This window comes from Notamacropus eugenii, chromosome 2 (assembly GCF_028372415.1).
Source record: "Notamacropus eugenii isolate mMacEug1 chromosome 2, mMacEug1.pri_v2, whole genome shotgun sequence".
Lineage (NCBI taxonomy): Eukaryota > Metazoa > Chordata > Mammalia > Diprotodontia > Macropodidae > Notamacropus > Notamacropus eugenii.
Window position 1 is genome coordinate 94,906,727 of NC_092873.1, and position 27,148 is coordinate 94,933,874.

The window sequence follows — 27,148 nt, forward strand, 5'->3', positions numbered from 1 at the left end:
GAACTTTCTCCTGCATCCTTCTTTCTTTCCTTCTCTCTGATTCCCTCTTTCCATATTTCTCTCTGTTTATTCTTTAATAGAATATAAACTTCTGGAGCAAATGCCTTTGCATTCCCAAAACCTAGCACAGTACCTGGCCTATAGTGAGCACTTTAAAAATACTTGCTGAATTTAACTGACAAGGTCATAGATCTAGATTAGAAGGCATTTCTGTGGTCATCTATTCCAACTCCTTTGTTTTTACAGATGAGGAAACTGAGATCCAAGTAAATAAAGTGAATTGAATTGCATCTTCTTGTTGCTTTTTACATGTGTCTTTCTGTCTATTAAGTTCTTGACCCCACCTTTCCAACGTGAGTTCTCCTGCTTCTGAACTTCTCCTCTAGCAATTATCATTTGAATAATCCATTTGATATTAAATCATGGAATGCTCCATTAAATATCTTCTACTATCATCTTGAACATTATTTCAAACTTTTGTTGTGGCTTAACTTTTTACATGTTTATGTCCTTTCTCCCCACCTAGATTGGAAACAGCTTGAGATGAGACACCGTCACTGTTGGGTACTAGAAAAAGTACTGGAATTTGAGTCAAGTAATTCTGGTTCCCATCTTGTCTCTGAAGCTGGCTAGATAAATGACCATGTGCAAGTCATTCAACCTTTGCAGTTTCTACATCTTTCAAATGGATAATAATGCCTATCTATTCTGACAGAGGAACATCTACTCTCCAGTTGTAGGAGAAGACTGGTGAGTAGGACAAGCTGCCTCAATTTGGTCCTGGGACAGCCCTGTCAGATCTCTCCACATGAGTCAGCTCACATCTGCAGCTGGAGAAGTGGGGGAAATCAAAAGGAAGAGGATAACCTCAGCTCAGTTCTTTTGCCCCTTGTTCTCTCCACTGGAGAGGAAGGATGCTTTCCCCCATGTCCCTTCTAGTTGTCTACTGGAAGAAACCAGCTAGGAAGAAACCATTAATTCCCTGTCCTGTTCGAGTCACAAGGAATTCTTTTCACTCCACATCTGGCAGGGAGGCCCCCAACAACAGCTGCTTCTCTGAGCACAGACTACACATACTACTTGACCTACCTCTGGAAAGTACACATAGTACTTTCCAGCTTAGTACACAGTAGCCATTCAGTGCTTGTTGACTGATTGCCCTTGTTTCCTGTTTCAGCCTGATTGTCTTCTTGTCTTCTTCCAAGAAAACTGCTTTCAGACAAGGTGTATGACCTACATGCTCCCTTTAGAGCCTTCATCCTTGCATCTTTATCCCTTCTAGAAAGATTTTCCCTCCAGACCTCCTCCCTCTGCACCCTCTCCTCTAACAGGGATTCTTTCCTTTCTCCATGTCGCCTTCTCTGCAAGATTTCCTCAGCCTGGAAAAAAAATCTCTGCACCAAGTTTCTCTGATAAAGGTTTCATATCAAAAATATAGAAAGAAGTAATTTAAATTTTAAAAACACAATTCACTCCCCAATAAACAGATCAAAGGAGATGCCCAGACAGTTTTCAAAAGAAAAAAAATATCAACAACAATAGAAATAAAGCTCCAAATCACTACTAATTACATAAATGCAAATTATTTGACAAAAATAACAAAAAATAAAAATTACAATTAGAGGGGCTACTAGGAAACAGGTACACAAATGCATCATTGTTAGAGCTGCTTTGAATTGGTCCAGACCTTCTGGAAAGCAATTTGGATCCATGTCCCCAAAACCAGTAAACCAAGGGTTCTTAACTTGGGGGTTTATGAGCTTGTTTTTTAAAAAAATATTGTGATATTTGTATTTCGATATAATTCAGGTCTTTTGTAATTCTATATGCTTTATTTTACATATTTAAAATGTTATTCTGAGAAGGGGTCCATGTCACAGGAAGGTTAAGAATCCCTGCTCTAAATTGTGTAAAAAAATTAATAAAAGAAAAAGAGAAAGAATCCATATTTACAAAATTATTTATACCAGCCTTTTTTGTAGCAATAGTAGCAAAGAACTGGAAGCTGGAAACTAAGTGGCTGTTTAAAACTAAGAGTTTAAACAAATTTTATATTATAGGTATGTAATAGAATGTTATGCTATAGGAAATGATGAAATGGACTATTTCAGAGAAACTTGAGAAGACCTCTATGAACTGATGCAGAATGAAGTGAACAGAAACACAACAATGTATATAATAATAATATTGTAAAGAAAAACAACTTTGAAAGAAATAAGAATTCTGATTGATGATTCAATGATCAACCACATTTCAGAGGACTGATGAAGAAGTATGATGCACTTCTCAACAGAGAGGTGATGGACTCAGGGTGCAGAATAAGGTCTACATTTTTGAACACTGCCAAATTGGAAATTTATTTTGTTTGATTATGCATATTTGTTACAAGGGCTTTGTTTTTCTTTTCTTTCTTTTTTTTTTTTTTGCCAATGGTAAGGCAAGGATGGGAGATAGGGGAAGAAAGAAAGAGAAGAAGGAAGGAAGTAAGGAAAGAAGGAAGGGGGGAAAGAAGGGAGGAAGGAAAGAAGGGAGGAAGGAAAAAAGGAAAGGAGGAAGGAAGGTAGAAAAGAAGAAAAGAAGTTGGAAGAAAGAAAGGAAGAAGGGAGAAAGAGAGAGTAATGGAGGGAAAGAAGAAGGAAGAAAGAAAATAAAAAAGAAAAAAGGTCCTTGAGGCCTTTCTAATTTTAATTTTAATATTTAAATTTATCATTTGTTATTATTATTAAAATTTGTTTTTATTTTATTTTTTAATACAGAAAAGGAAACAGAAGGTAAAGAAGAATCACAAATATTACAGGTTGATTTTATTATATACTGAAAAAGAAAAACAAGCTGTACATAATAGATATCCGTGGTTTCATAAACAATTGTCTTTTTTTTCCCCCTGTTGAACTATGTGTATGGAAATATCCATTCTATTTGGTGTTGGTCAAGTTCAGAATGAAAATTAAAATTTAAAACAAAACAAAAAGACTTTCATAGTCTCAGTCCTGGGTCCCAGCTTTCTGTAAATAAATGTAAGTTGTTTTCAATCATTCAACCCCATTAGGGTACACATATATCTTTGTCTGGTTGTAATCAATTAAGTCTTTGTGAGTTTTTAGAACATTTTTGTTTTTAAAATTTAAACGCTAAAACATATAAAATATTTTTGAAGTGTGTTTTCTTTTCTTTCTTTTGACCTATAGGTACTTCCAAGGCCAAGGAGTTCTCTCTTTCTGTCTCTGCACCTCTCTACTATGACTAGTCCAGAGATCTGTATATGAATGACAGCTGAAGTAGTAAGAATTTATTGATACTTCAAGAACTATTGAAAAATAGCTGATCTTATGTTGACTCCCATTTATATTGTCTCAACTAGAGTAGAACTTCTCAAAACTGCTCTCCTATAAACTCTAGATTCTCTGTCTGAAAAGACATCTCAAGACAAAATTCTAATCTTAGTAGTATTTTCCTATCTCGCTTTATTAAATATGAATTTGTATTTATTAATATTAAATGTTAAAATATTTATTAAATATGAAATCACATTTGTACCAAATTTCTTATCATGTGCAAAAAATTTTTTAATATGAAAATAGGCTAATTTACTCTATTTTATGCTAATATTTACAAGATCCCCCTTTGGAGTAGGAGTGGGCAACTGGGTCTTTGCAGGAAAAGGGAGCAAACTTCCTCCTCTCAGCAGTTCAGAAATTACCATTCTTGTGCTTTAAAATCCTTTGTCAGCCTAGGACTTATGAGGGAAGGCAGGTGTGGGGAGAATAACTGCCGTTACAGTCTGATAGAATTTGGGGAAGGAGACGGGAATGGGCCACTTACTTCTGGAATAACTGCACCCATATTCAGGCACACTGTCTCTCCCATGGACCACCTGCATCTTTATTTTTTTAAAAATCTGTCCAAATAGACTAGTGGTCCAGGGACTGATCGTATCGATCATGTTATTTACAAAGTCCTTTACTATGTTGTTCGTACTTGTGCCTTCTACTTCTTTTAATTCCTTTACTGGCTCCCCTATAATGGGATGCCTGACTCTTTTTGCTCTACTTGGCTTTGATGAACAAAGTCACCAATGATGTTTTTGTAGTGTGGATCAAAGATTTTAAAAATTATTATTTTATATCCACCCCCATGAATACTTCAGGTTTATAATTACTTTCTTCCTATTATCCTTCAGGTCAGCTCTTTCCTTTTCCTGTTATATTTCCCTTCAATGTTTAATCTTCCCCTGAAATCCTCCCAAAGTGTGGGAGAACAGTCAACAGTCAACCCAAGACTTTAAATCAAGTTCATTTCCTGATATTCCAAGGTTGTTCTCCCATTGTTGTGACCAAAGATGAAGAGCGGATGTGAATGGGAAAATGATAAAAGATGGAAAGAGTTAAGAAAGGTAGTTTCAAGGGTAATTTCTAGAGTTTCTAAATAATAGAAACTTTGGAAAAAGTCATGAATAATAGACGGTTATAACACAAATGGTTATTAGAAGAAAGTTAAGGATATTCAGGGCAGTTAAGTGGCACAGTGGATAGAGTGCTGGACCTGGGTTAGGAAGATCTGAGTTCAAATCCAACGTCAGATATGTACTAGCTGTGTGACCCTGGGCAAGTTACTTATCCCTGTTTGCCTCAGTTTCCTCATGTGTAAAATGAGCTGGAGAAGGAAATGACAAATCACTCCAATATCTGCCCCCAAATCCCAAAATGGTGTCATGAAGACCAATTTTTCATGAGCGAACTATCACAACAACAAGGGATATCCAGAATATATATCCTTTACCTTTTGGAGGACAAATACATGCACTATCATTAAATGTCAAGTGCCTGAGGTGAGATTTGAACTCAGGTCTTCCTGATTCCTGTACTGGTGCTCTATCCACTGCACCATTTAGCCGCCCCTGTTGGGTGGCATCTATTCCACTAAACTGTAGCCTTTCCCAATGAAGTGTGATTGTGGGTCCCCAAGAATTTGTATCTGGTCAGGGTTAGCTAGGTGGTACAGGTGATAGAGTGGTGGGCCTGGAGTCAGGAAGATCTGAGTTCAAATCCAACGTCAGATATGTACTAGCTGTGTGACCCTGGGCAAATCATTTAACTCCGTTTGCCTCAGTTTCATCATCTGTAGAAGGGAGAAGGCAATGGCATGCCATTCCAATATCTTTGCCAAACAAAAAGTTAGACGTGACTGAAAAACAGCAACATCTGGTCATAAACATCTTGACTCCAATAAAAATGGAGCTGGCACAGTTAACTCACAAGCCATTTTCTACACCAGAGATATCAAATTCTGCAGCATGTAGCCTTGCAAAACTAGATTAAAACAGAATTGGGAATGTTTAACAAAATAAGTAAAAATATAATAATGTTATTCTGTGGTCTTCTAAGTCAAAATGTAGCCAAAGTTATCCATTTCTATTTGAATTTGACCTCACTGGTCCCTACTGAGCTTTGGAAGCCCTTTGGCAGCTTTTGATGATTTTCATGGTTACCACTATGTGTTCAAATAGGATGCCACGAAGCTCCTGAAGCTTTTGTGGTTCAGTTGCGTCCGACTCTTTGTGATCCCATTTGGAGTTTACTTGGCAGAGATAACTTAGGTCATCTTGACTCCAGGCCCAGTACTCTATCCACTGCTCCTTCCACTATCTAGCTGTGTCAAGGCATCAAAATCTCTTCTCTACTGCTCCCTCATGGACTGCAATTTGCCTGTCCCCACAGTAACTATTCTTACTTAAGCCTCCTCGTTTCCATGACTGGGGGGGCAGGAAACTCCTGCACTCAGTCTACAGAATAAAGTCGAAATCATCCCATGTTGCTTTTCCTTCACTTTCATCTTGAAAATTCTCATATGTGGGAACCTGAGAAATCTCTCTTTTGACATCAACTTGATGTATAAGCACTATTTATCCTTCTCTATCTCATTCCAATTAAGGAATGCAACTTTTCCCTTCCTTTCCTCCCTCAATTCTCTCCCCTCACCCCCATTCCTGCTCTCACTGATGAGAAAATCTACAGAAGAGACACTGGAAGCTAAAAGCCAGTGAATATTGTTCCTATACATGGAGCTCACTGAAAAATGGTCATTGAAATGCATTTCAACAAATATAACTTCTTTAAGTAAGGACCATGTGGTTTCTGTAGGTGAAATCATCAAGCCTATCATGCAAGAGTGTTTGAAGGAAGTAAGCAAGTGGACTATATTTCCCAGCTTAGGCTCCAGTTTTTCCATGACACGTACTTTTACTGTGTAAATAACACTGTTCTGTGTTTTGAGGCCGTGTTCCTTCCAGGTGAAGGAACTTCTCTTCTCCAGTTTCTGGTACCATTTTGCTTGGACCTCTCCTTTGCATTTCTCTCTCTCTCTTTCTCCCCTTTGATTATGTACTTGCCTTAAATCTCATTAAATTATAAATTGTAAGTCCTCATTATATTTATTTGTATCCCCTGTGCTCAGCACAGTGCCTTGCACATGGTATATACAATGAAATTTGTCAAATGAACGAGTATTAAGCAAGAAATCCAGACAAGGTCAATTCTTTAGATTTACAAAAATAAAATAAGATCAAAATTTTAAAAAAACCTCTAACAGTTTCTCACCAAATATAATTTTTAAAATATGTTTTATTGATGCTTTTTAAAACATTAGTATCACTTCCTAATGCTTCTCTGTCCTTATAACACACACACACATTTTGTAGCTAGAGCTCACCACTTCACTACAGAGGATCAATCACTTAGTGATTATAGAAGATTATAGTTCTCTCTAACCATGAGTGATCACTGCATTTATCAGAATTCTTAAGTCTTTCCATGTTATTTTACTTTAATAGTGTTGTGGTCATTGGGCATATTGTTCTCCTGGGTCTCTTCATATCGTCTGCATCAGTTCATATAAGCTTCTCTGAATTCTTTGTATTTACCGTTTCCTACGGTGCAATAACATCTAATTACATTCCCAGATCAAAATTTGTTCAATCATTCCCCAATCTATGGGCATCCCCTTTGCTTTTAGTTCTTCATCATGCAGAGAGAAAAGCACGTGGGTTGAACAGGCTTTCCAACCTTTGGGTACTAGCTTCGATGCTTTTTCTTCTGGGCCCTATGAAGAAAAAGACAGTAGGTACTGGATGCACAGAACACTCCCCTTCACCCCTAAATGATGAGTGCATATGGCTGAGTTAGTGTTAGTTGGAACCATATTTCCCTTGCCATCCACTTGTCAATTTGTTCTTGATTTTTAAAGTGGACCAGGGACATCAGAGGGTGATGTTTTGACCCTACCGTGGGAATTGGATTTAAGTAAGGAAGAGTCATTGAAGTCCAGTGGCAAGAAAAAAATCAAGATAGCCTAGGATGTAGTGGATAACCTTGGTGTCTTTGATGTCTGACCAAGCTCTAAGACTTCTACAGAGCCTTTGTGGCCACTGAAACAAATTGTTTTTATCTGCCCATTCCTCTGGGGGAAGTCTTCATATACTTGGGGTAGACACCCCCCTAACTCACTGACAGGTTTGAGGCCCATCAATTACCCTCAACCTGGCTTAGCCTGTCTGCTGAGATGGTTTACTGAGGTGTGGCCACTGCATGCTATAGTTTCTTGGAGCCCCAGGTGACAACTGAGTGCCAGGTAGACACCAAAGGTGGATAAGCAGCCCTGAAAAGGGCTCAGCAAGCCCTCACACCAGAGGTGTTAGTCCTCCCTCACTTGTCAATTAAAAGAAAACTGGCTCAATATTCCTACCTCTGTAAATTGGGGAATGATTTCTTTTCCCTTTGGGAAAAGGTTGAACTCAAAGGAAGAAACTGATGCTGCCTCTTCAACCAAGGGTGTAAGCATTGGCTGCTTTCTATCTAAGGAACAATTCCCCTGTCTTTTCTTTGCTATTGTTTCACTCCTTACTAAACACACACACACACACACACACACACACACACACACACTACTGTATAAAATATGGTAGCTTTGAATTCTTATTATGGGATTAAACTAGAGTTTCTTGAGTTGTGGGGGCATGACTTGGTTAAACCTGCATTTTAGGAAAATCACTTTGGTGGCTGTTTGGAAGACAGTGGGAAGAGATTTGAGATAGGGAGATCCGTTAGAAGGCTATTTATTACAACAGACCAGTCAAATTTTGTTTTTGCTTGACTATACATGTTTGTAAAAGAAATTCTGTTTTTCTTGATTCCTCAATGGGGAGAAAGGGAAGAGAGGCAGTGGGAGATTGTTCACTTAAAGTATAATTTTAAAAAGGAGTCCTTTAAAAAATAGGGTTATGAAGGCCTAAATCAGGGTAGTGGCTGTGAGAGTTGAGATAAGGGGGATGTAGGAGAGATGTTGTAGATTCAGAAATAATAAAATTTAGCAACTTCAGTCCAACCATTCTAGAAAATAATTTGGAATCAAATTATTGATTTGAAGAAAAATAACTAAAACTAAAAATAACTAAATTCTTTACACCCTTTGATCATGACATCCCATTGTTGGACCCCATCATATTCAGGGAAGTCAAAGACCAAAAGAAAGATCCCTTATAGAGAGACCAGAATATTAATAACAGCACTTTTGAGGACAGCGAAAACCTAGTGGGTACCTACCAACTGGGAAATGGTTAAACAAACTGTGCTCCACAAATGTAATGGAATATTATTGTACATAAGGAACAATGAATATGAGAAATTCCAGGAAACAGAAGACTTGAATGAACTGATATGGAGCAATGAAAGTATAAATTAGAAAACAATAAATAAGTGATCACAACAATGTCATTTGAAAGCAACGCTGAAAGATATTGAAATTTAGATAAATGGATAATTGATCTTAGCTCCAAATATCTGATAGTGATGTATACTTGCATTGTCTCCTTAGGGAAGTGTATATGGCTACAGTTGTGGAATGTCAGCTGTAAAGACTTCACTACTCAACGTATTGTTGCCCCAACAAAACTCTCAACATTATCAGGAAAGTAATCAGAAATAAATAGAAATCTTTATCCCATTCCAGCAAGGACCTTCAAATTCTTTTTTCTTCCTTACTGCCTTTGCTGGAAAGAACTGGTTCGCAAATGCAAAGGGATTCCCAGTACCCTCTGAATCCCACTGATAATAAATGGAAGGTGCTAATTGAACAGAAGACACACAACTCAGGTACTGGGGAAGGGAAGAGATAAAAGGAAGAGATTCATTGTGAACTGATTCAAAGTGGACAATGGAAAGAAATGGGAGAATTTAATGGATACCTAAGTGCTTTGAGTTACAGTAGGGGTTCTTAATCTGGGACTTTTTTCTTTTTCAGGATAACCTGCTAACATTTATTTTAAAAAATATAAAATTTTCCCCAAATACATATTAAAACAATTTTTAAATTTTTTTTAGAGTTTTGAGTTTGAAATTCTATCCCTCCCTTCCTCTATCCCTCCCCTCATTCTTCCCTGAGGTGGTAAGCAATCTGATATAGTTTATACATGTGCAATCATGTAAAACATGTCCATATTAGTCATTTTATATAAAAAGATAAATAAAAAAAAGAAGGAAAGAAAGAAGAGAAAAATAGCATGCTTCAGTCTGTATTCAGACAGTATCAGTTTTTTCTTTGGAAGTGGAGAATATGCTTCATCATTAGTGGATTGTCTTGGGCTATTGTATTGCTGAGAAGAGCTAAGTCATTCATAGCTCTTTGTTGTACAATATTATGATTATTGTGTGTAACATTCTCCTGGTTCTGCTCACTTTGTATCAGTGCATGTAAGTCTTTCCAGGTGTTTCTGAAATAATCCTGCTTGTCATTCATTTCTTAAAACATAATTAATATTCCATTATAATCATATGCTACAGCTTATTTAGCCATTCCCCAATTGATGGATATCCTCTCGATTTCAAAAAAAAAAAAAAAGGAGCTGCTATAAATATTTTTGTACAAAGGTTTTCACGTCTTTGGAATATAGACCTACTAGTGCACAGTTTTATAACCCTTTGGGCATAATTCCAAATTGCTTCCCAGAATGGTTGGATCAGTTCACAACTCTATTAGCAATGCATTAGAGTCCCAGTTTTCCCATATCCCCTCAACATTTTCCTCCTTTGTCATGTTAGCCAGTCTGGTAGGTGTGAGATGTTACCTCAGAGTTGTTTATATGTGCATTTCTCTGATTAATAGTGATTTAGAACTACTTTTTAAATTAAAAAAATTATATTTTGATATAATTGGCTGCCTTTGTAATCATATATATATATATATATATATATATATATTTAAATTAATTTTAAAGCATTGTTCTAAGAAGGTTGTTGGTAAGTTTCAGATTGCCAAAGGGGTCCATGACACAAAATAGTGTAAGAGCCCTTAGTGTACCGAGTAGTGCTCTGAGACTCCTGAGACTAAGGTGTTAAAAACAACAGAAGGTATAAGTAGCCTAGAGACATTCTGGCCCCAGAGGAGAGAAATAGTTGCCTGTTATACAGGCAACTAAGGCTCCTCTAATGCAATTACTTTACAGACTGAAGAGCTAAAGATTATGGAAGTAGCAAATATCAACAGCCAGTAAGCAGATTAAAAGAGAGGATGGTGAGACAGCAAGTACTGGAGAACATCAGTGGTAAAAAAGGTGGCAGGAACAGAACACCAAAGTGTGGACACAGATCCAGAGGCATTCCTACTTTCTGGAGCACCATTCAAGGTAGTATTGTAAGTCATAAGGACTGTACAGGTTCCTGGGAGGCAAGGTTGGATGATAGGTAGTGATGAGGTGGGGGGAGGGGGTTTGATTCTTTTGAGTTTGGATGTAATGTCTTTCTATGTTCCCCATATATAGAACTGTTCTGTGTTTTGAAACCCAGTGAACCTGATGGTTGTAAAGATTGCCCTGATGGTTGCCCTTAAGGGAGTATCAGATACTAAAGTTTTCTAGATACTACCTGGTGGAGATAATGAAAGAAATAAATGAGAAGCATACCCAGGCCCATTTCAAGAGGAATTCTCTTTTTGGTCTACTTTGTTGTTATGAATAAGGTTAACTAAGTTCTCTTAGCCCAGAGATTTTTTTATACCCTGCACAAAACCATGGTATATCCATATATGGAATATTGTGTACAGCTCTGATCACAACATTTCATGAGAGACATAATTAGAAAATATCTGTTAACAATGATCAAAGGGATAGATGCAGCAGCTTCTGTTTGAGTATAACAGCTCAGGAATATAAGAGATCTGGTGGGAGTATGCGGGGAAGAGGTAAGAGGACATGATCAAAGTCTATAAAAGCATGAGTTGAGTGATCTCTATCTCAAATCTCAATACTGAGGTCATGGGACAAAAGTATCTTAAAGAAAGGTACAAAAGTTAGTTTGAAAGAAAGTCATGCCTGAGTAGTAAGCATGAGAAACTCATCCCAATAGATAGTACAGTTTGAAAATAGAAATGGAGTCAGGGAGGTTTTTCTAAATACAACGATTTTTGGAGGGTACTTCTCTAACTTTAGTGACTGAATCCATGGAGAGCAATCATGCCCTCCCACAAAATAGTTTTTGGCACTCTGTTTTCAATGAATTCTTGACTGAAATCACTATGCAACTTCTTACACCATTATACAGATGTGCCAACATCTGGGTTGTCATCAAGAGGTAATGACTTTCCCTCTCGTTATTGAAAAAACACTTTTATCTATTTCCAGTACACTTACATAATACTGTCTATTATAGTCAACTGTTCATGGTTTTCGCCTTTCCTAGAGAGGGCTCTTTCCATAATATGATTCAATATCAACATTATCTTTCTGTACACTGATAGTAGGTCATTCAACCTGTGTAATTCTTGTCTATATGGTAGAAGCTTAATGTATGTTGGTTGAATGAATAGGGACCTTCCTCTACCAATAAAGGTCAGTGTCTTTTCTACAGTTTTACAACTTTAGATAACAGCCTGCAGCAGTGACTATAACACTATATAGTCAGTAGTGTCAGAAGTGAGACTTGAACCTAAATCTTTTTGCTTGGGGCCCCAGCTCCCTATCCGCTAAACCAGGTTGCCTCCCCAAAGTAATAGAAAGAACGTGGACTATCTAGTATGTGAACTTCCATGGGACAAAGATTACTTCTTTTATGTGGTACACCTCACCAGTTCTCTAAGTGCTTAATGGGATTCTCATCAACTAACCGCTCTTTTGTTGCAGAAGTGGTAGCCCTGAGTCAAAGGCATTTTCTTTGCTTTGTGGGTAAGGAAGTTGTGGTTCAGAAGGAGAAAGTTTTTCACTGTGTGTATAGAGCAGTGACAATTAGCTGGTGATGAGAGCTAGGACATTGGAATACTAACTTCCTAACTTTTATTTCATTTTTAAAAATATTTTTTATTTATTTTTGAAATTTTCTTTTTAAATTTTGAGTTCCAAATTCTTTCTCTCCCTCCCACCACTCTCCCACCCACTTAGGCAAACAAATGATATCCATTATATTTGTGAAATCATGCAAAATATTTCCATATTAGCCATATAGAAAAAAAAGTAAGAAAATTTCCTTCAGTGTGCACTGAGTTCATCAGTTCTCTCTCTGGAGGTGAATAACATTTTTTCATCACGAGTTTCTAACTTTTAGAAGAAGAGTTCTTTTCCTACTTCTCATCTGGTCCTCCCTTGACCCTCTCTCAGCCAACACCCCCCTCAAAAAAAAAAAAGGAAAGAAAAAGGAAAAGAAAGGGAAAAGGAAGAGAGAGAAAAAAAGAGGAGAGGAGAGAAGAGGACAAGAAAAAGAAAAGAAAAAAGTCAACTCGGAGTCCTAAGAGACCCAACTCAATAAAAAAGTGTCTTCTTTCTCTCACCAAGGTGTAGGTTTCTTTACCTACTCCAGCTCTTCCCGGTGATTGGCGCTTCTAAGTCCCGCCCCTCCATCCTCTAGGACTCCTCCCCCGCTGCCCACCTGTAAGTATGCCCGACCCCTGACGTAACTCTCGACTTCGGCGGCCCACACGACGCACGCTCCTCATTGGCTTGCGTGGCGACGGCCCCCGCCGTCGACCAATGGCAGCGGCGCGGCGTCGTGAGGAGGAGGGGGGGCGCCCACATCCAACATGGCGCCCCCGGGAGGTGGGAGCGGGTGACCGGCGGCTGTGGCAGCGGCGGCGGCGGCAGCAGGAGGGAAGCGGCCTTGCGCGGCCCTCGGGTGGCGGGGTCCTGGGGGCGTCTCTCCGGCTCCCCCCCCTCCCCGGCCCCGCCTACAGCCCGCTCCCCGGGCCCGAGCCATGGCCGGAGACAACAGCAAGCAGTTTTGGAAGAGGAGCGCTAAGCTGCCGGGGAGGTGAGCGAGCTAGCGAGGGAGGGAGTCCTGGACGGCCGGGGCCGGGATCCACCCGAGCCCCAGCCCCGCGTGTGTGCGCTGCTCCTAGCGGGGAGTGGGGGCTGCCGGCGCCTGGGAGGTGCGTACAGGACCCCCCGGGGAGCTGGGGGGGCCGTGCTGAGGATCAGCGTCCTGTCGGCCGGAGGTCCGTCTACACCACAGCCCCGTGGAGCTGCCGCCCCCACTGGGATGCAGAACCTGAGGCACCGAGACGGGCAGCCACTTCCCCGGGGTGGCACAGCCCCGAGGAGCGCCCGGGCTGCGTGGCCGCCGTCGTTGCCGTCTGCGCTGCTGCTGCCAGGCTGCTGCTCTCCGGAGCAGATACTAGGGGAGGGGGCTCCCCGGGCCGGATCGAGAGAGGCCCTCTCCTTCCGAGCCTCGGGGTGCACGGCGGGGAGGGTGCGCGAGCACGGGCCCCTCTCGAGCCCCCCAAATGCAGGCCGTCCCCTTCTGTCCGGCGGCCAACGAGCACTTGTTAATTATCTGCTCGCTAGGTGCCTGCAGGTGCTGCTTCCCCCAGCCCTGCTCGTGGCCCCCCGTGTTGGGGAAGGGGAGCCTGGAGGGGTCCTTGATGCCCCTTGTCTTTGTGGACCCGTAACCTCATACCTGTGGGGAACTCCCTTTGCTCTTAGGACTTCGCAGTCGTAGAGTTTCTTGGGACGCTGAGGTGTTAGGTGACGTTCCCAGGGTCACCCAGCTTGTGTGTGCCTGGGCTTGGGGCAGAGGGTAGAGAAGGGGAAGGCTGTTAGCCAGCCTCATTAGGAGTATTATAAGGGGATGTGGAGAGTGTACGTTTGTCTGGAGGATTTATCTCATTTAATTCTTTCTTTCTTTTTCTTAATATCTTTCTTTCTTTCCTCCATCCCTTCCTCCTTTCTTCCCTTCTCTCCCTTCAACCATCTCTCTCTCTCCCTCTCTCTCTTTCTGTCCCTCTGTCTCTTTCTGTCTCTCTTTGTCTCTCTCTCTCTCTCCCCCCTTCTCTCTCCTCTTTCTCCCTCTACCTCTCTCCTTCTCTCTCCCAATCTCTTTCTCCCTCTCTCCCTCACTCTGTATTCTATCTCCCTCTCTTTTTCTCCCTCTTTCCCTCTCTCTTCTTCTCTTTCTTCCTCTCTCTCCCCCTTCCCTCCCTCTGTCTTTATCTCTCTCAAAGTTTCTAATAGCTAACATCCATAGACACTCTCCTATGATCCTGTCCTTGTGCAAGTATATAGAAGTCTCCCCAAATGCTTCATGTAATTAGCTAACATGACTGCTTTTTTCATGTTTGTTGCATCATAAATATGCCTTGGCATCCGCACATCCATTCCCTTACATGTGGTTTGCAGGATGAAAGAAGGATAGAAAACCTCCTCAGAGATATCTTAAGAAGCTGGTGCTTCTTGAGTGAACAGAAGGCAGTTGCAGACAGGGCCAGCTCTAGTGGTGCCACATAAATTGTCGTTTTCAATGTTTCTGACTCTTTTCTTTCTGTTCGTTGGTTTCCTTTGCTTGTTTCTTCCCCCACCCCCAGAAAAAAATGGGATGGTTGTGACTTCCTAAGAGAAAAAAATGAAAGAAGTGAAGGTTAGGGAAAGTTATATAGTTATTATGTTTTATTCATTACCCTACTAAGACCCACATGAAGGTGGAGAGGGGGATAGAGTAAAAATCAGCTTCAAAATCAACTTAATGTTAATTATATTATTTTGAATTCATATTTGAGAGGTTTTAACAGGCCATTTCCTCCCCAACTGTTCCATTTTCCTTCCTGATTCATTGGGGTCTCCACCTCTATTAAAAGCTGTTCACGGGGTTTTCCATGATGAGATCATTATATATTGTCTGCCCTGGAAGCCTGGGAATATGACATGAGTAACTTTGGGGAATTCTTTGGAGAATCTAAATTGAAAAAGGGGTGTGTGTAGAAGATGGGGGCTACAGCCACTACTTCTGTCTATTTTAGGTATTTCTAATGTTGTCTTATAAAACAATTAAGGGGAAGATGTAATCTTTTGAAACCCTATACTTTAGTGAAGGGTGATAGGAGAGTTTTTTTATTGTGCTCTGTGGCCTTCCTCCAAACCAAACCATTTCATATTCTTTTAAAATTCAGGACAAGTGAACCTTATAACTGGGTCTTTACCCCTGCTGGTTATAGAGGAACTTAGCGTTAATCCTTGATCCATTATGCGTTTGGTGTGTTAGGTAATTGGTGATTTTTGTTAGTACTTTGTTCTTTTTCTTAAACAGATTTAGATCTGGATTTATTTCTGGGCCAGGGACCATATTTTAGAAATAACAAAAGATCTTAAATGATGCTTTGACTTGGACCCAAATTTTTAACAACTTCCTGATCGTAGAACTTTTTCCTCTTTCACACTAAAGAAAAACTTCTGTTGTGTGCAACAGAACTGAGAAAGCTATACATGTGTTGAAGAACTTAGAAGTAAAACTAATTTAGTATTCTTTAAGCTGACATGGAGAAAATAAAGCAATGACTGATTGCTTTTAGTTCCTTTGAAAGCAGATCCAGAAAACTTTGTGCCAAAAAATGGAAGTCTTATTTAATAAAGTATTTCCTCAGATACAGCCACCCCCCAACAAAAATCATTAAAGAATGAAAAATTTTTTTTCTTCTATACCTTCTTGATAAGACCCCTTGGTTTACTAATGTGTCACTGAGACTTAGTTTGATGCTCAGGAAGATGGTACTTTCTTATTTTTATTGAATGAGTTTGATTTCTGAACTGAACTTTGTTCTCCATTTTGTTTCTGACACTAGAATGAGGGACTGCTAACCAGGAATTGTCTAGTCCCCATCTGAGCCCCAGGGAAAATAAGTTCTGCTCAGGAGAATTATAGGTAGTTAGATATTAATTGGTGATTAACAGAATTGTAAGCCATGTCTATCTGAACTTGGAGAAGCCACTCAGCCTCTCCCTGCCTTAGTTTCCTTATCTGTAAAATGCGTTTGATGGTACTGACAGTATCTACTTGGCATAATTATTGTAAAAAAAAATGCTTTGTAAAACTTAAACATGAAGTATGATTATAATGCATGGTGAGGTGGAAAAAGCACTACATCAGGCTTCATCATCACACATCAGGTGATCTAGCCAGGAGACTGGACAAATAGGTTCCCTCTCTAGGCCTCCCTTCTCTTTGTCTATAAAATAAGGGTATTTGAGTAGATACTGACTAACTAACTGGCTTTCCAGAGCTGAAATTCTATGTCTATCCATTAGTCTGATCAAACTTTCCTATTCCTGGTGGCAACAATGGATTGCATTCCTCTAATGCTCTGACAGTTCCCCGGAGCATTCTTATAGGCAGAAATTAATGCTTCCCTTTTTGAGTGTTGAGGTTAGGAGTATGGGAATTCTTGGTTCTATTGACTATACAAATGTATTCTCTTTCCATCTTTTCTGTGACTGTCCCTATTCCCCATGGCCATCACCCCAGCCTCCAGCTTCCTTACTCAGTTTCCTCTCTGCAAAATGACCACAAAGGCTGCTTCTATCTGCAGATCTTTCATTTCATGATCCTGTTCCTGCCAGCACCAGTGTTTCAGGGAATGGATTTACCCCATAAGAGACGTGGAAGGGATCTAGAACTATAGGGGGAAAGCCTGAGCCTCAGGCTCAGTCGTCACATCCTGATTTTCATTCCTACCCTTCCTTCTTCTCACACAGAAATGATGACCGTTACTCAGCAATAAATCAGTTAATAAAGCAAGAAAAATTGCTTTATTGGGATCCAGGAAGACTTAAGACAGTACCTAAATTAACTCCTTAGGGAAGCTTTACTTCCACTACTTCTGAGTCTGGATCTGCTAGATACATCATGCTGATTAGGTCTTAACAAAGGCTGGATTTACTTTTCTAATAGTTTCAGTTGAATCTCATATAGACACGGTATGATTTGATTCAATTCAGTTAAAAAGATCAAAGTCTAGAGAACGCCACTGCTCTTGTGGAACTTTCAATCTGGTAGGGGAATTTATTTAACAAACATTTATTACATGCCTGCTGTATGCACATCACTGTGCTAAGTGCTAGAGGATATAATATTCATACACCTCTAACTTGAATGAAATAGTGCATGTCTAGGGCATCAGAGAAGTGGCAGAGAATAGCTTTATGACAGGAAAAATCATTATCTGTTTATGAGATAAAATTTTTCTGGAAAGAGATGGCATTTGAGTGAATAAGTAGGAATTTAAGGAGGTGATTCTCAACTCCTAGCAGTGGCTTTAAAGGATGAGTAGGAATTTAAGGAAGTCAGATCAGATGGGATAATTATACGAAGTGCTTTTCAAGCCTTAAAACCTGTACAATTGTGAGCTATTTGATAAGGACATTTCTGGTTATAGGGAAACAACAGAAGCAAAGTCAGGAAGTAGACAGGTATAGGCTACGTACAGATATGGACAAGTATTCCCCTTTGGTTACCTGAAAGGTGGGGTCCTGCCAGATGGAAGAGGGCTTTGAATGCCAATCAAAGATGTCTGAACTTAACTCTGTAGACAGCAAGGAGCTCTTGAAGGATTTTGAGCAGAGGAATGATGGTGACCAAGTCTGTACATAAAGAAGATAAGTTTGGAATTGAAATGAAGGATAGTTTCTAGGGGAAAAAGAGTGGCGACAGGAATCCCTGTAAGGAGGTTATATAGTTGTTTTCAGGTCGGTAGTGGTGTACCGTGAAGGTGGTCTATACTATGAAGATGGAAGCACTGAGAGAGATTAGAAAATCGCCTTGAGATATATTGTAGTGATAGTACTATAACTGATTGAATGTAAGAGTGAAGGTGGGGAAAGAGTCAAGAATAAGAGAAGTTTTGAACATGAGTGACTAGACAGCCAGGTTCAGTTTTGAATGCTTTAAATTTGGGATGCTAGTGGAACATCCATGAAGAGCTAACATATATGTAGTTGGATATATGCTCTGTAGCTCAGAAGAGAGGAGAGGGCTGGAATAAAGGTTTGGGAATTGTATAAGAAGAGATGATAGTTGAAACCATAGAAGTGAATGACCATGTCAAAGGAGAGCATGGAGAGAGGGAAGAGAAAGCAGCCAGGGACAGAACCTTTAGGAATATTCACTTTATGGGGATCGCCACGAGGGAGAACCAATGAAAGATGAAGAATCACAGGACATGATGGTGACATAGTAGATAGAGCACCAGCCTTGGAGTTAGGAGGATCTGAATTCAAATGTGGCCTCAGACACATGACACTTACTAGCTGTGTGACCCTGGGCAAGTCACTTAACCCTGATTGCCTCAAAAAAAAGAAAAAAATGAATCACTCAATCAGTAAATTTTTATTTAAGAGACTACTTTGTGTCAGGCACTGTGCTAGCTAGACACTAGGATTACACTGACAAAAATCAACCAGTCCTTGCCCACAGGAGCTCACATTTTGTTAGGGGAAAAAACACACATGTCAATATCCACATCTGTATATGCAAAATAAAAATAAGGTAATTTTGATGGGGAACAACCAGGAAGATCAGGAAAATCTCTTGTCATGAAGGAGGTGGCATTTGAGTTGAGCTTTGAAGGAAAGTAAGGATTCTAAGAAGTCTAGGAGAGGAACAAGTCATTCCAGGTTTAGGATGCAGCTTATGCGAAGTAATGAAAAGGTTAAAGAGGTTAAGGAGAGTTCAGAAAGTATGGAACTTTAGGAGGCATGGGAGAAAAAGTCTTAGAAAGAGAAGTTGATGAACAATGTCAAATGCAGTGAAACCCAGAAGGAAGAGGAAGACAGAAAAAAAACTCATTGAGTTTGGGAGATGGGTCAGTAGTGATCCTTGAGAGGGTACTTTCAGTATGATTGTTCCAGCTTGTCTATTAGTTAAGTACATTACAGTAAGCATTTGGGGATAGAAATGTCTTAGTGAGGTAGCACGTATCTGAAAAGCAGTGAGTTACTGTCAAAATCTGGTAGAATTATAGTTTTGTAATGAACACATGTGAAACAAAGCAGTTCGTAAGATAATTGTCTTCTCTTTAATGTTTCTTGATCTGTTGAATGAAGGGCGTGGACAAGTTGATCTCTAATGGCCCTTCCAGCTGTTAATCTTGTGTCCTTTTCTATATTCCTCCGCGTCTGCGTTTGCTTTACGTCCTGTCTTGGCCAAACAAATGCCTGTTCATTTTTTTCGATCCAGGTTTCTATAACTATCAATAAATGAGTGAAACAAGTAACAGTGAATTCTCCTCTGTTGTCAGCATTATCAAGTAGTACAATTACCTTAGGTGTTGACTAGATTTTTAGTATCTCAATTCTTTCATAGTATATCCTATACTTATAGCAACTTGATGAAATTTTGCATTTTACTGCAGTTGACTTTATATTTTACTATTAAGAAGACTTTGGTGTTTTCTGGAATTTAGAGATTATCCTGGGTATTTCCTCTTTAGGTTCAATAATGAAAGTGTTAAGTAGTACCATCACTAACTGATCCTTGAGGGTAAGGGGGATCCTTTTATACTTTTCCATTTAGGGAAATGACTTTCATTTCCATTCCACCACTCATTCTTCTCTTAGTATCATAGATTTAGAGCTTAAAGAGACCTTATAGATCATTGAGTTTGATCCTTTCTTTTTACAGATGAGGAAAAGTGAGACAGACAGAGGTGAAGTGACTTGTCCAGGGTCACACAGCTAGTAAATATCTAAAGTGAAATTTGAACCACCATCTTTCTGACTCCAGATCCAGCATTCTGTCCACATCTCTATGTACCAACTTGATGATTTGCCTTATGATATGATTCTTTGTTTCTTACCTTTCCATACCAACTCCCATTTGCTTAAAGCAAAGAAATTAAAGAGAAATTCAAGGGTTAGGAGCAGCATCCAATGACTGGTCAAACAGAGAAATTGGTCATATCTAGAAGAATATTGTGACTATAAGGTTTGTGAAATACACTGAAAATTTTATGTGGAGAAATTAGAATGTTGGTAGACTGTTATCATTTGAGTACAGGCCTGTCTGGAGGCAGATGACTTTTTTTTTTTTTTACTGGTTAATCATCTGGCTTTTTGTTTTTTTTTTTAATTTATTTTATTCTGAGCTTAAAAAATAAAACCAAGTGGGATAGAAACACAGAGGATTACATCTGAATTTGCAGATCCATTATGTACAACTTGCTTTTCCTTTCAAATATACAACAGTTATCATGTGACTTTCTTTTTTTTCCTTTCCCTCCTAAACTTTGAGATGGCTATCATCAGTCACAAATGTGTGTGTGTGTATAAAGTACATATACATATACACATATATAATGTACGTATACATACATATATGTGTGTGTGTGATGTATGTCAGTTCTTTTTCTGAATTCAGATAGCTTCTTCTTTCATAGGATCTTTGCATTTAATTTGGGTATTTGTAATAGAATGACTTGATGCTCAAAGTTGTTCTTAAAACAACACTGCTGTTACGGCATAAAATGTTTCCTTGGTTCTGCTTATTTCACTCTTCATTTTTTCATGGAGGCTCTCCATGCTTTTCTAAAATCATGTAGCTCGTCATTTCTTATGGCAAAGTAATATTCCATTATGAACAGATACCACAACTTGTTCAGCCCTTCCCCAGTTGATGGGCATCCCCACAATTTCCAGTTCTTTGCCACCACAAAGAGAGCTGCTATAAATATTTTAGAACATGTAGGTTCTTTTCCATTTTCCCTAATTATCTTGGGAAACAGACCCAGTAGTGGTATTGCTAAGTCAAAGGGCATAGTCAGTTTAATAACTCTTTGGGCATAATTCCAAATCTCTCTCCAAAATAGTTGCATCAGCTCACAGATCACCAACAGTGAATTAAGGTCCCAATTTTTCCACATCCTGCTCCAACATTTGTCACTTTCCCCTTCTATCATTTTAGCCAGTCTACTAGGTGTAAAATGATATCTCAAGGTCATAACTTTGCATTTCCCAAATCAATAATGATTTAGAGCATTTTTTTCATGACTGTAAGTTTTGATTTCTTTATCAGAAAAGTGCCTGTTCATATCCTTTGACCATTTATCATTTACAGAGTGACTTGCATTCTTATAGATTTAACAGAGTTCTTTATATATTTCAAATATGAGACTTTTATCTGAGGAACTGTCTAAATTTTCTCCCTAGTTTTCTGCTTTCCTTCCAATCTTGGCTGCATTTGTTTTCTTTGTACAAAACCTGTTAAATTTAATGTAATCAAAATTATTCATTTTATATCTCACAACACTCTATTTCTTGCTTGTTCATAAATTGTTCACCTATCCATAAGTCTGATAGGTAATATGTGCCATATTCTTCAAATTTTCTTGTAATATCTCCCTCATATCTAGGTCATGTATCCATTTTGACCTTATCTTGGTAAATGGTGTAAGATATTGATCAATGTCCAATTTCTGCCAGACCACTTTCCAGCTTTCCCAACAGTTTTTTTTTTAAGCAAATAATGAATTCTTATCCCAAAAGCTTCAGTCTTTACACTGGATTACTATATTCATTTGCTGCTGTAGATTGTATATCTACTCTGTTCTACTGATCTCCCTTTATGTTTCTTAGCAAATATCAGATAGTTTTGATAATGCCTTATAATATAATTTAAGATCTGGTACTGCTAAACCTCTTTCCTTTACATTTTTTCCATTAGTTCCTTGGATATTCTTCGCCTTTTGCTCTTCCAAATGAATATTGTTATTATTGTTTTTCTAGCTTTGTAAAATAGGTTTTGGTGATTTAATTGGTATGGCATTGAGTATATAACTTAATTGATAAAGTTGTCATTCTTATGTTGGCTCTGCCTACCCATGGACAATTAATATTTCTCCATTGATTTAAATTTAATTTTATTTTTGTACAAGGTTTTTTATGGTTTTGTTCATATAGATCCTGGGTTTGTTTTGGTAGGTGTACTAACGGTATTTTATACTGTCTAAAATTATTTTAAATGGGGTATCTCTAGTTATCTCTTCTTCATGATCCTGTTGGTGATAGATAGGACTGCTGATGATTTATATGGTTTTGCTTTATATCCTGCCGCTTTGCTGAAATTATTAATTATTTCAATTAACTTTTTAGTTGAGTCTTTAGGATTTTCCAGGTATATCATCATGTTGTCTGCAAAAAGGGAGAGTTTTTTTTTAACCTCATTTTCTGTTTTGATTCCTTCTATTTCTTTTTCTTCTCATTGCTATTGCTAGGACTTCCAGTACAGTACTGAATAATATTGGTGACAGTGGGCATTCTTGTTTCACACTTGATCTTACTGCGAAGGCTTCTAACTTATCCCCATTACAAATAATGCTTGCTAATGGTTTTAGGTAAATGCTTCTTACCAATTTAAGGAAAAGTCCATTTATGCTCATATGTTCAAGTGTTTTTAATAGAAATGAGTTTTATACTTTATCAAGTGCTTTTTCTGCATCTATTGATGTTATCATATGATTTTTGTTACTTTTATTATTGATATAATCAATTATGTTAAGAGTTTTCCTTATATTAAGCCATCCCTACATTCCTGATATGAATCCTACTTGGTCATAATGCATAATCTTTGTAATATATTGCTGTAATCTTTTAGCTAGTATTTTATTTAGGATTTTTGCATCCAGATTCATTAATGAAATTGGTCTATAATTTTACTTCTCTGTTTTTACTTTTCCTGGTTAAGGTGTCAGTATCATATTTGTTTCATAAAAGGAGTTTGATAGGATCCTTTCATTGCCTATTATTCCAAATATTTTATTTAATATTGGATTTAGTTCGTTAAGTGTTTTATAGAATTCACTTTTAAATCTATCTGGTCCTGGTGCTTTTTTCTTAGGAAGCTCATTTATAATCAGTTCAATATCTTTTTCTAACATAGTCTATTTAGATTTTCTATTTCCTCTTCTGCTAATCTAGGCAGTTTCTATCTTTGTAAATACTCTTCCAGTCTCTTAAGTTGTTATATTAGCATATAATTGAACAAAATAATTACTTATAATTGCATTGATTTTATCTTCTTTAGTGATATATTTACCCTTTTCATTTTTGATACTAGTAATTTGATTTTCTTCTCTCTTTTTTAAAGTCATATTAGTTAATGGTTTTTCAATTTTATTGACTTTTTTTGATAATACCAACTCCTACTTTTATTTATAAATTCAGTGGTTTTCTTACAGTTTCTTACAATTGTATTAATTTCACTTTTAATTTTAGGATTTTCAATTTCATGTTTAATTGGAGATTTTTAATGTGTTATTTTTCTAGTTTTTTAAAAATTGCATATCTAGTTCATTGGTCTGCTCTTTCTCTTTTTATTGATATAAGCACTTAGATGTATAAATTTTCCTCTGATTATTGCTTTTGAAGTATTCCATAGTTTTTGATATGTTGTTTCATTATTGTCATTTTCTTTAATGAAATTACTGATTATTTCTGTTATTTGTTCTTTAACTCTTACGTTCTTTAAGGTTAGATTGTTTAGTCTGCAGTTAGTTTTATTTTCAGTTTACATGTTCCCTTATTAAATATACTTATATTGCATTATGCTCTGTAAAGGACATGCTTAATTTTTCTGCTTTTAGCAATAAAATTTTTGTGCTCTAATATATTGTCAGTCTTTATAAGTATCATGTACCACTGAGAAAAAAAGTGTATTCCCTTCTATTTCCATTCAGTTCTCTCCATATCCTATTTAGCTTATTTAAAATTCTATTCACTTTCTTAACTTCTTTTTTGGTTAGATTTGTCTAGTTCTGAGAAGGGAAGATTAAAGTCTCCCACTATACTATTTCCACCTGTAATTCATTTAACTTTAAAAAATTTTGATGCTATGGTATTTGGTGGATATAAATTTAGTAGTGATATTGTTTCATTATCTATGGAACTTTTTATCATAATGTAGTTTCCTTGTTTATCTCTTTTAATTAAATCTATTTTAGCTTTGACTTTATCTGATATCATGATTGCTACCACTGATTTTTTTTTCTTTTTGCATTGGCTGAGGCATAATTCATTCTGCTTCAGTCCTTTATTTTAACTCTGTGTGTATCTCATTTTTTGAATGTTTCTTGTAAGCAGCATATTATTGAATTCTGATTTTTAATCTATTTTGCTATCCATTTCCATTTTGTGGGTGAATTCATCCCATTCACATTCAAAGTTATCATGACTGTTTCTGTATTTCCATCCTATTTTTCCTCATTATTGCCCTTCTCAGCCCCACTTTTTACCCTATCTCTCCTCTAGCTTACTTCTAACCACTACCTCCCTATTCTACACCCTTTTTAAGAATCTCTCCCTTATCCTCTTCCCAACCCTCTTTTTTCTTCTTCTTCCGACTCTTTTAAGGGTCCCTTCCTTTTGTTCTTAATCTACATACCCTTCTAAACCCCACTCCCCCTTATCCTGCTGCCTCATCCTCTTATTTCTTTATAAATTTAGAATACTTTTATACCCTTCTGGATGTATGTTATTCCCTCTTTAACCCAGATCTGATGAGATTGGGGTTCCAGCACTACCAGCTCTGCACCCCCAACTGATTCCTCCGTATCAGTTCTTCCTTTTCATTTATATTAGGTAATTGCTGTTTTTACCTTTTCCTACATAGTTCTGCTTTTTAGAACTACCACATCATATTCAGTTCATCTCCAATTTTTCAAAGTACCCAATTACTAATGACAGTCTTAAGAAGGTGGTTTACATTTCCATATGTAAAAACTAAAGTTTGACCTTACTGAATCCCTTGTAATCGGTCTTTGGTGTTTAACTTATTTTTCTCCTGGATCTTATATATCAAATTTTCTGTTAAGTTCTGATCTTTTTGAGACAAAACCCTAAAAGTCAGTCAATTTACTGAATATCCATTTTTGTTGTTGTTGTTCAGGGTTATACTTAACTTTGCTGGGTAAGTTATTTTTGGCCATATTTCCAGTTCTTTTTTTCTTCAATATATAGTGTTCTAAGACCCGTGATCTTTTAGTGTAGCAGCTGCTAGGTCTTGTGTGATTTTAATTGTGTCTCTCAAGTATTTGAATTGTTTTTTTCTTGTTCCACATAATATTTTCTCCTTAACCTAGGGGTTTTGAAATTTGGCTATGATATTACTGAAGGTTTTCATCCTGAGATCCTTTTCAGTTGGTTATCAGTGAATTTTTTCTGTTTCTACTTTCCCCTCTTTTTCTAAAACTTTGGGGCAATTTTCTTTAATTATCTCTTGTAATATTCTATCAAGATTCCTTTTTTTAATTGTAGCTTTCAGAAAGTCTGATAATTCTTATATTTTCTTGATCTGTTCTCCAGATCAGTTGTTTTTCTTTTTTGGGGGGGGGAAGGGTTCTTAATTTTTTAAAAATTAGTTTATTTTTAGTTTTCAACATTCACTTCCACAAAATTTTGAGTTCTAAATTTTCTTCCCTTCCCTCCATCCCAAGATGGTATGCATTCTGATTACCCCTTCCCCCATTCTGCTCTTCCTTCTATCATATGCATTCCTCTCTTATCTCCTTCCCCTCCATTTTCTTGTAGGGCAAGATAGATTTCTATACTCCATTGCCTGTATGTCTTATTTCCCAGTTACATCTAAAAATTATTTTTAACATTCTTTTTTAAAACTTTGAGTTCCACATTCTCTCCCTTCTTCCCTTCTCACCCACTCTCATTGAGAAGACAGAGGATTCGGTATAGGTTATACATGTGTAGTCATGTAAATATTTATGTTTTGAAAGGCTAAGTACATTTTCCTCCATCCTATCCTGCTCCCCATTTATTTTGTTTTCTTCTTTGACCCTGTCCCTCCTCAAAAGTGTTTGCTTCTGATTATCCCCTCTTCCCATTTGCCCTCCCTTCTATCCCCCCTCCCCAGTATTTTATAGCATCATTTGCTTCCTCTTGCCCATTTCTAGTTTTCAAGGAGTTATTTTCTCTTTTAAGATTCTGGATCTCTTTTTCTGGTTGGTTGACTTTCTTTTCATAATTTTCTTGGTTTTCTTGAGTTGTTATTTTTTTCCTAATTTTCTCTCAATCTTATTTTATTTTTAAAGTACTTTTTAAGTTCTTCTAAGAACTCTTTAGATCCATGACCATTTGATGTTACTTTTTGCTTCAATATCCTGCTTTGAAAATCAGATTTTTTTCCATCCCCATAGTAGCTGTCTGTGGTTTTTTGTTTTGTTTTGTGGTTTCCTCTTTTGCTTACTCATTTTTGTTTTATTTTTTTCTTTTTAGCAATTTGTTATTGTTAACACCTCTAGTCCTGGGGTTTGGGGGATGATACCTCTGGCCTGAAGTTCTTCTTGCTGTTATTTTTTGAGCTTTATCCAGGGCCCAACCTTGGCCCTCCTTTTCCACTCCAAGTCACATCTAGGGCCCCCTTCCCCACACACACCCACACCCACACCCACACACTGTGCTGGAAATACTCTTGCTCCCTGAGAATCCTTCATTGGCTGTAATCTTTAGTTCCCCCACTAGTCTGGGTGTGTGCTGGTTCCTTCTCACCTTCAGCTGCAGCCTGGACTGTGTCTGGGCATCACACCTGGGCTTCACTGCTGGATCTGGCATCCCTGGAAAACTGAGGGTTCTGCAGTCTTTCCCAGCTCAGATGTCTGACCCCCTACACTGTCTGTGAGGTGAGAATTTCTGTGGCTGAGGCTACCTCTCCTGCCAGCTGTCCCCAGGCCTTATTGTTTGTTGTTTGTTGTTTCAGCAGAGGTAGCCTTAAAGATGTTTGCATTTCACTCAGGCAGAACCTCCTTCCCTGTGGTCTTTTGCAGTTGTCCCTGAAGGACCACTGCTCCATCCCAACTCTTGTTTATTTATTCTGCCTTGTTTGTGGAGGAAATAAGGAAAGCTTGGAAATTT

At 38.0% G+C, this 27,148-nt stretch overlaps 1 protein-coding gene across 1 annotated transcript in view; it reads left to right on the top strand.

Moving 5' to 3' along the window:
* Window positions 1–13,052: 13,052 nt before the first annotated feature.
* TBC1D22B (TBC1 domain family member 22B) overlaps window positions 13,053–27,148 on the top strand; it is a 118,448-nt gene continuing 104,352 nt past the window's right edge. The window contains exon 1 of the mRNA XM_072641967.1: window positions 13,053–13,283. Coding sequence (XP_072498068.1) covers window positions 13,228–13,283 — 56 coding nt within the window. The 5' untranslated portion in view covers window positions 13,053–13,227. The remainder of the gene's footprint in view (window positions 13,284–27,148) is intronic.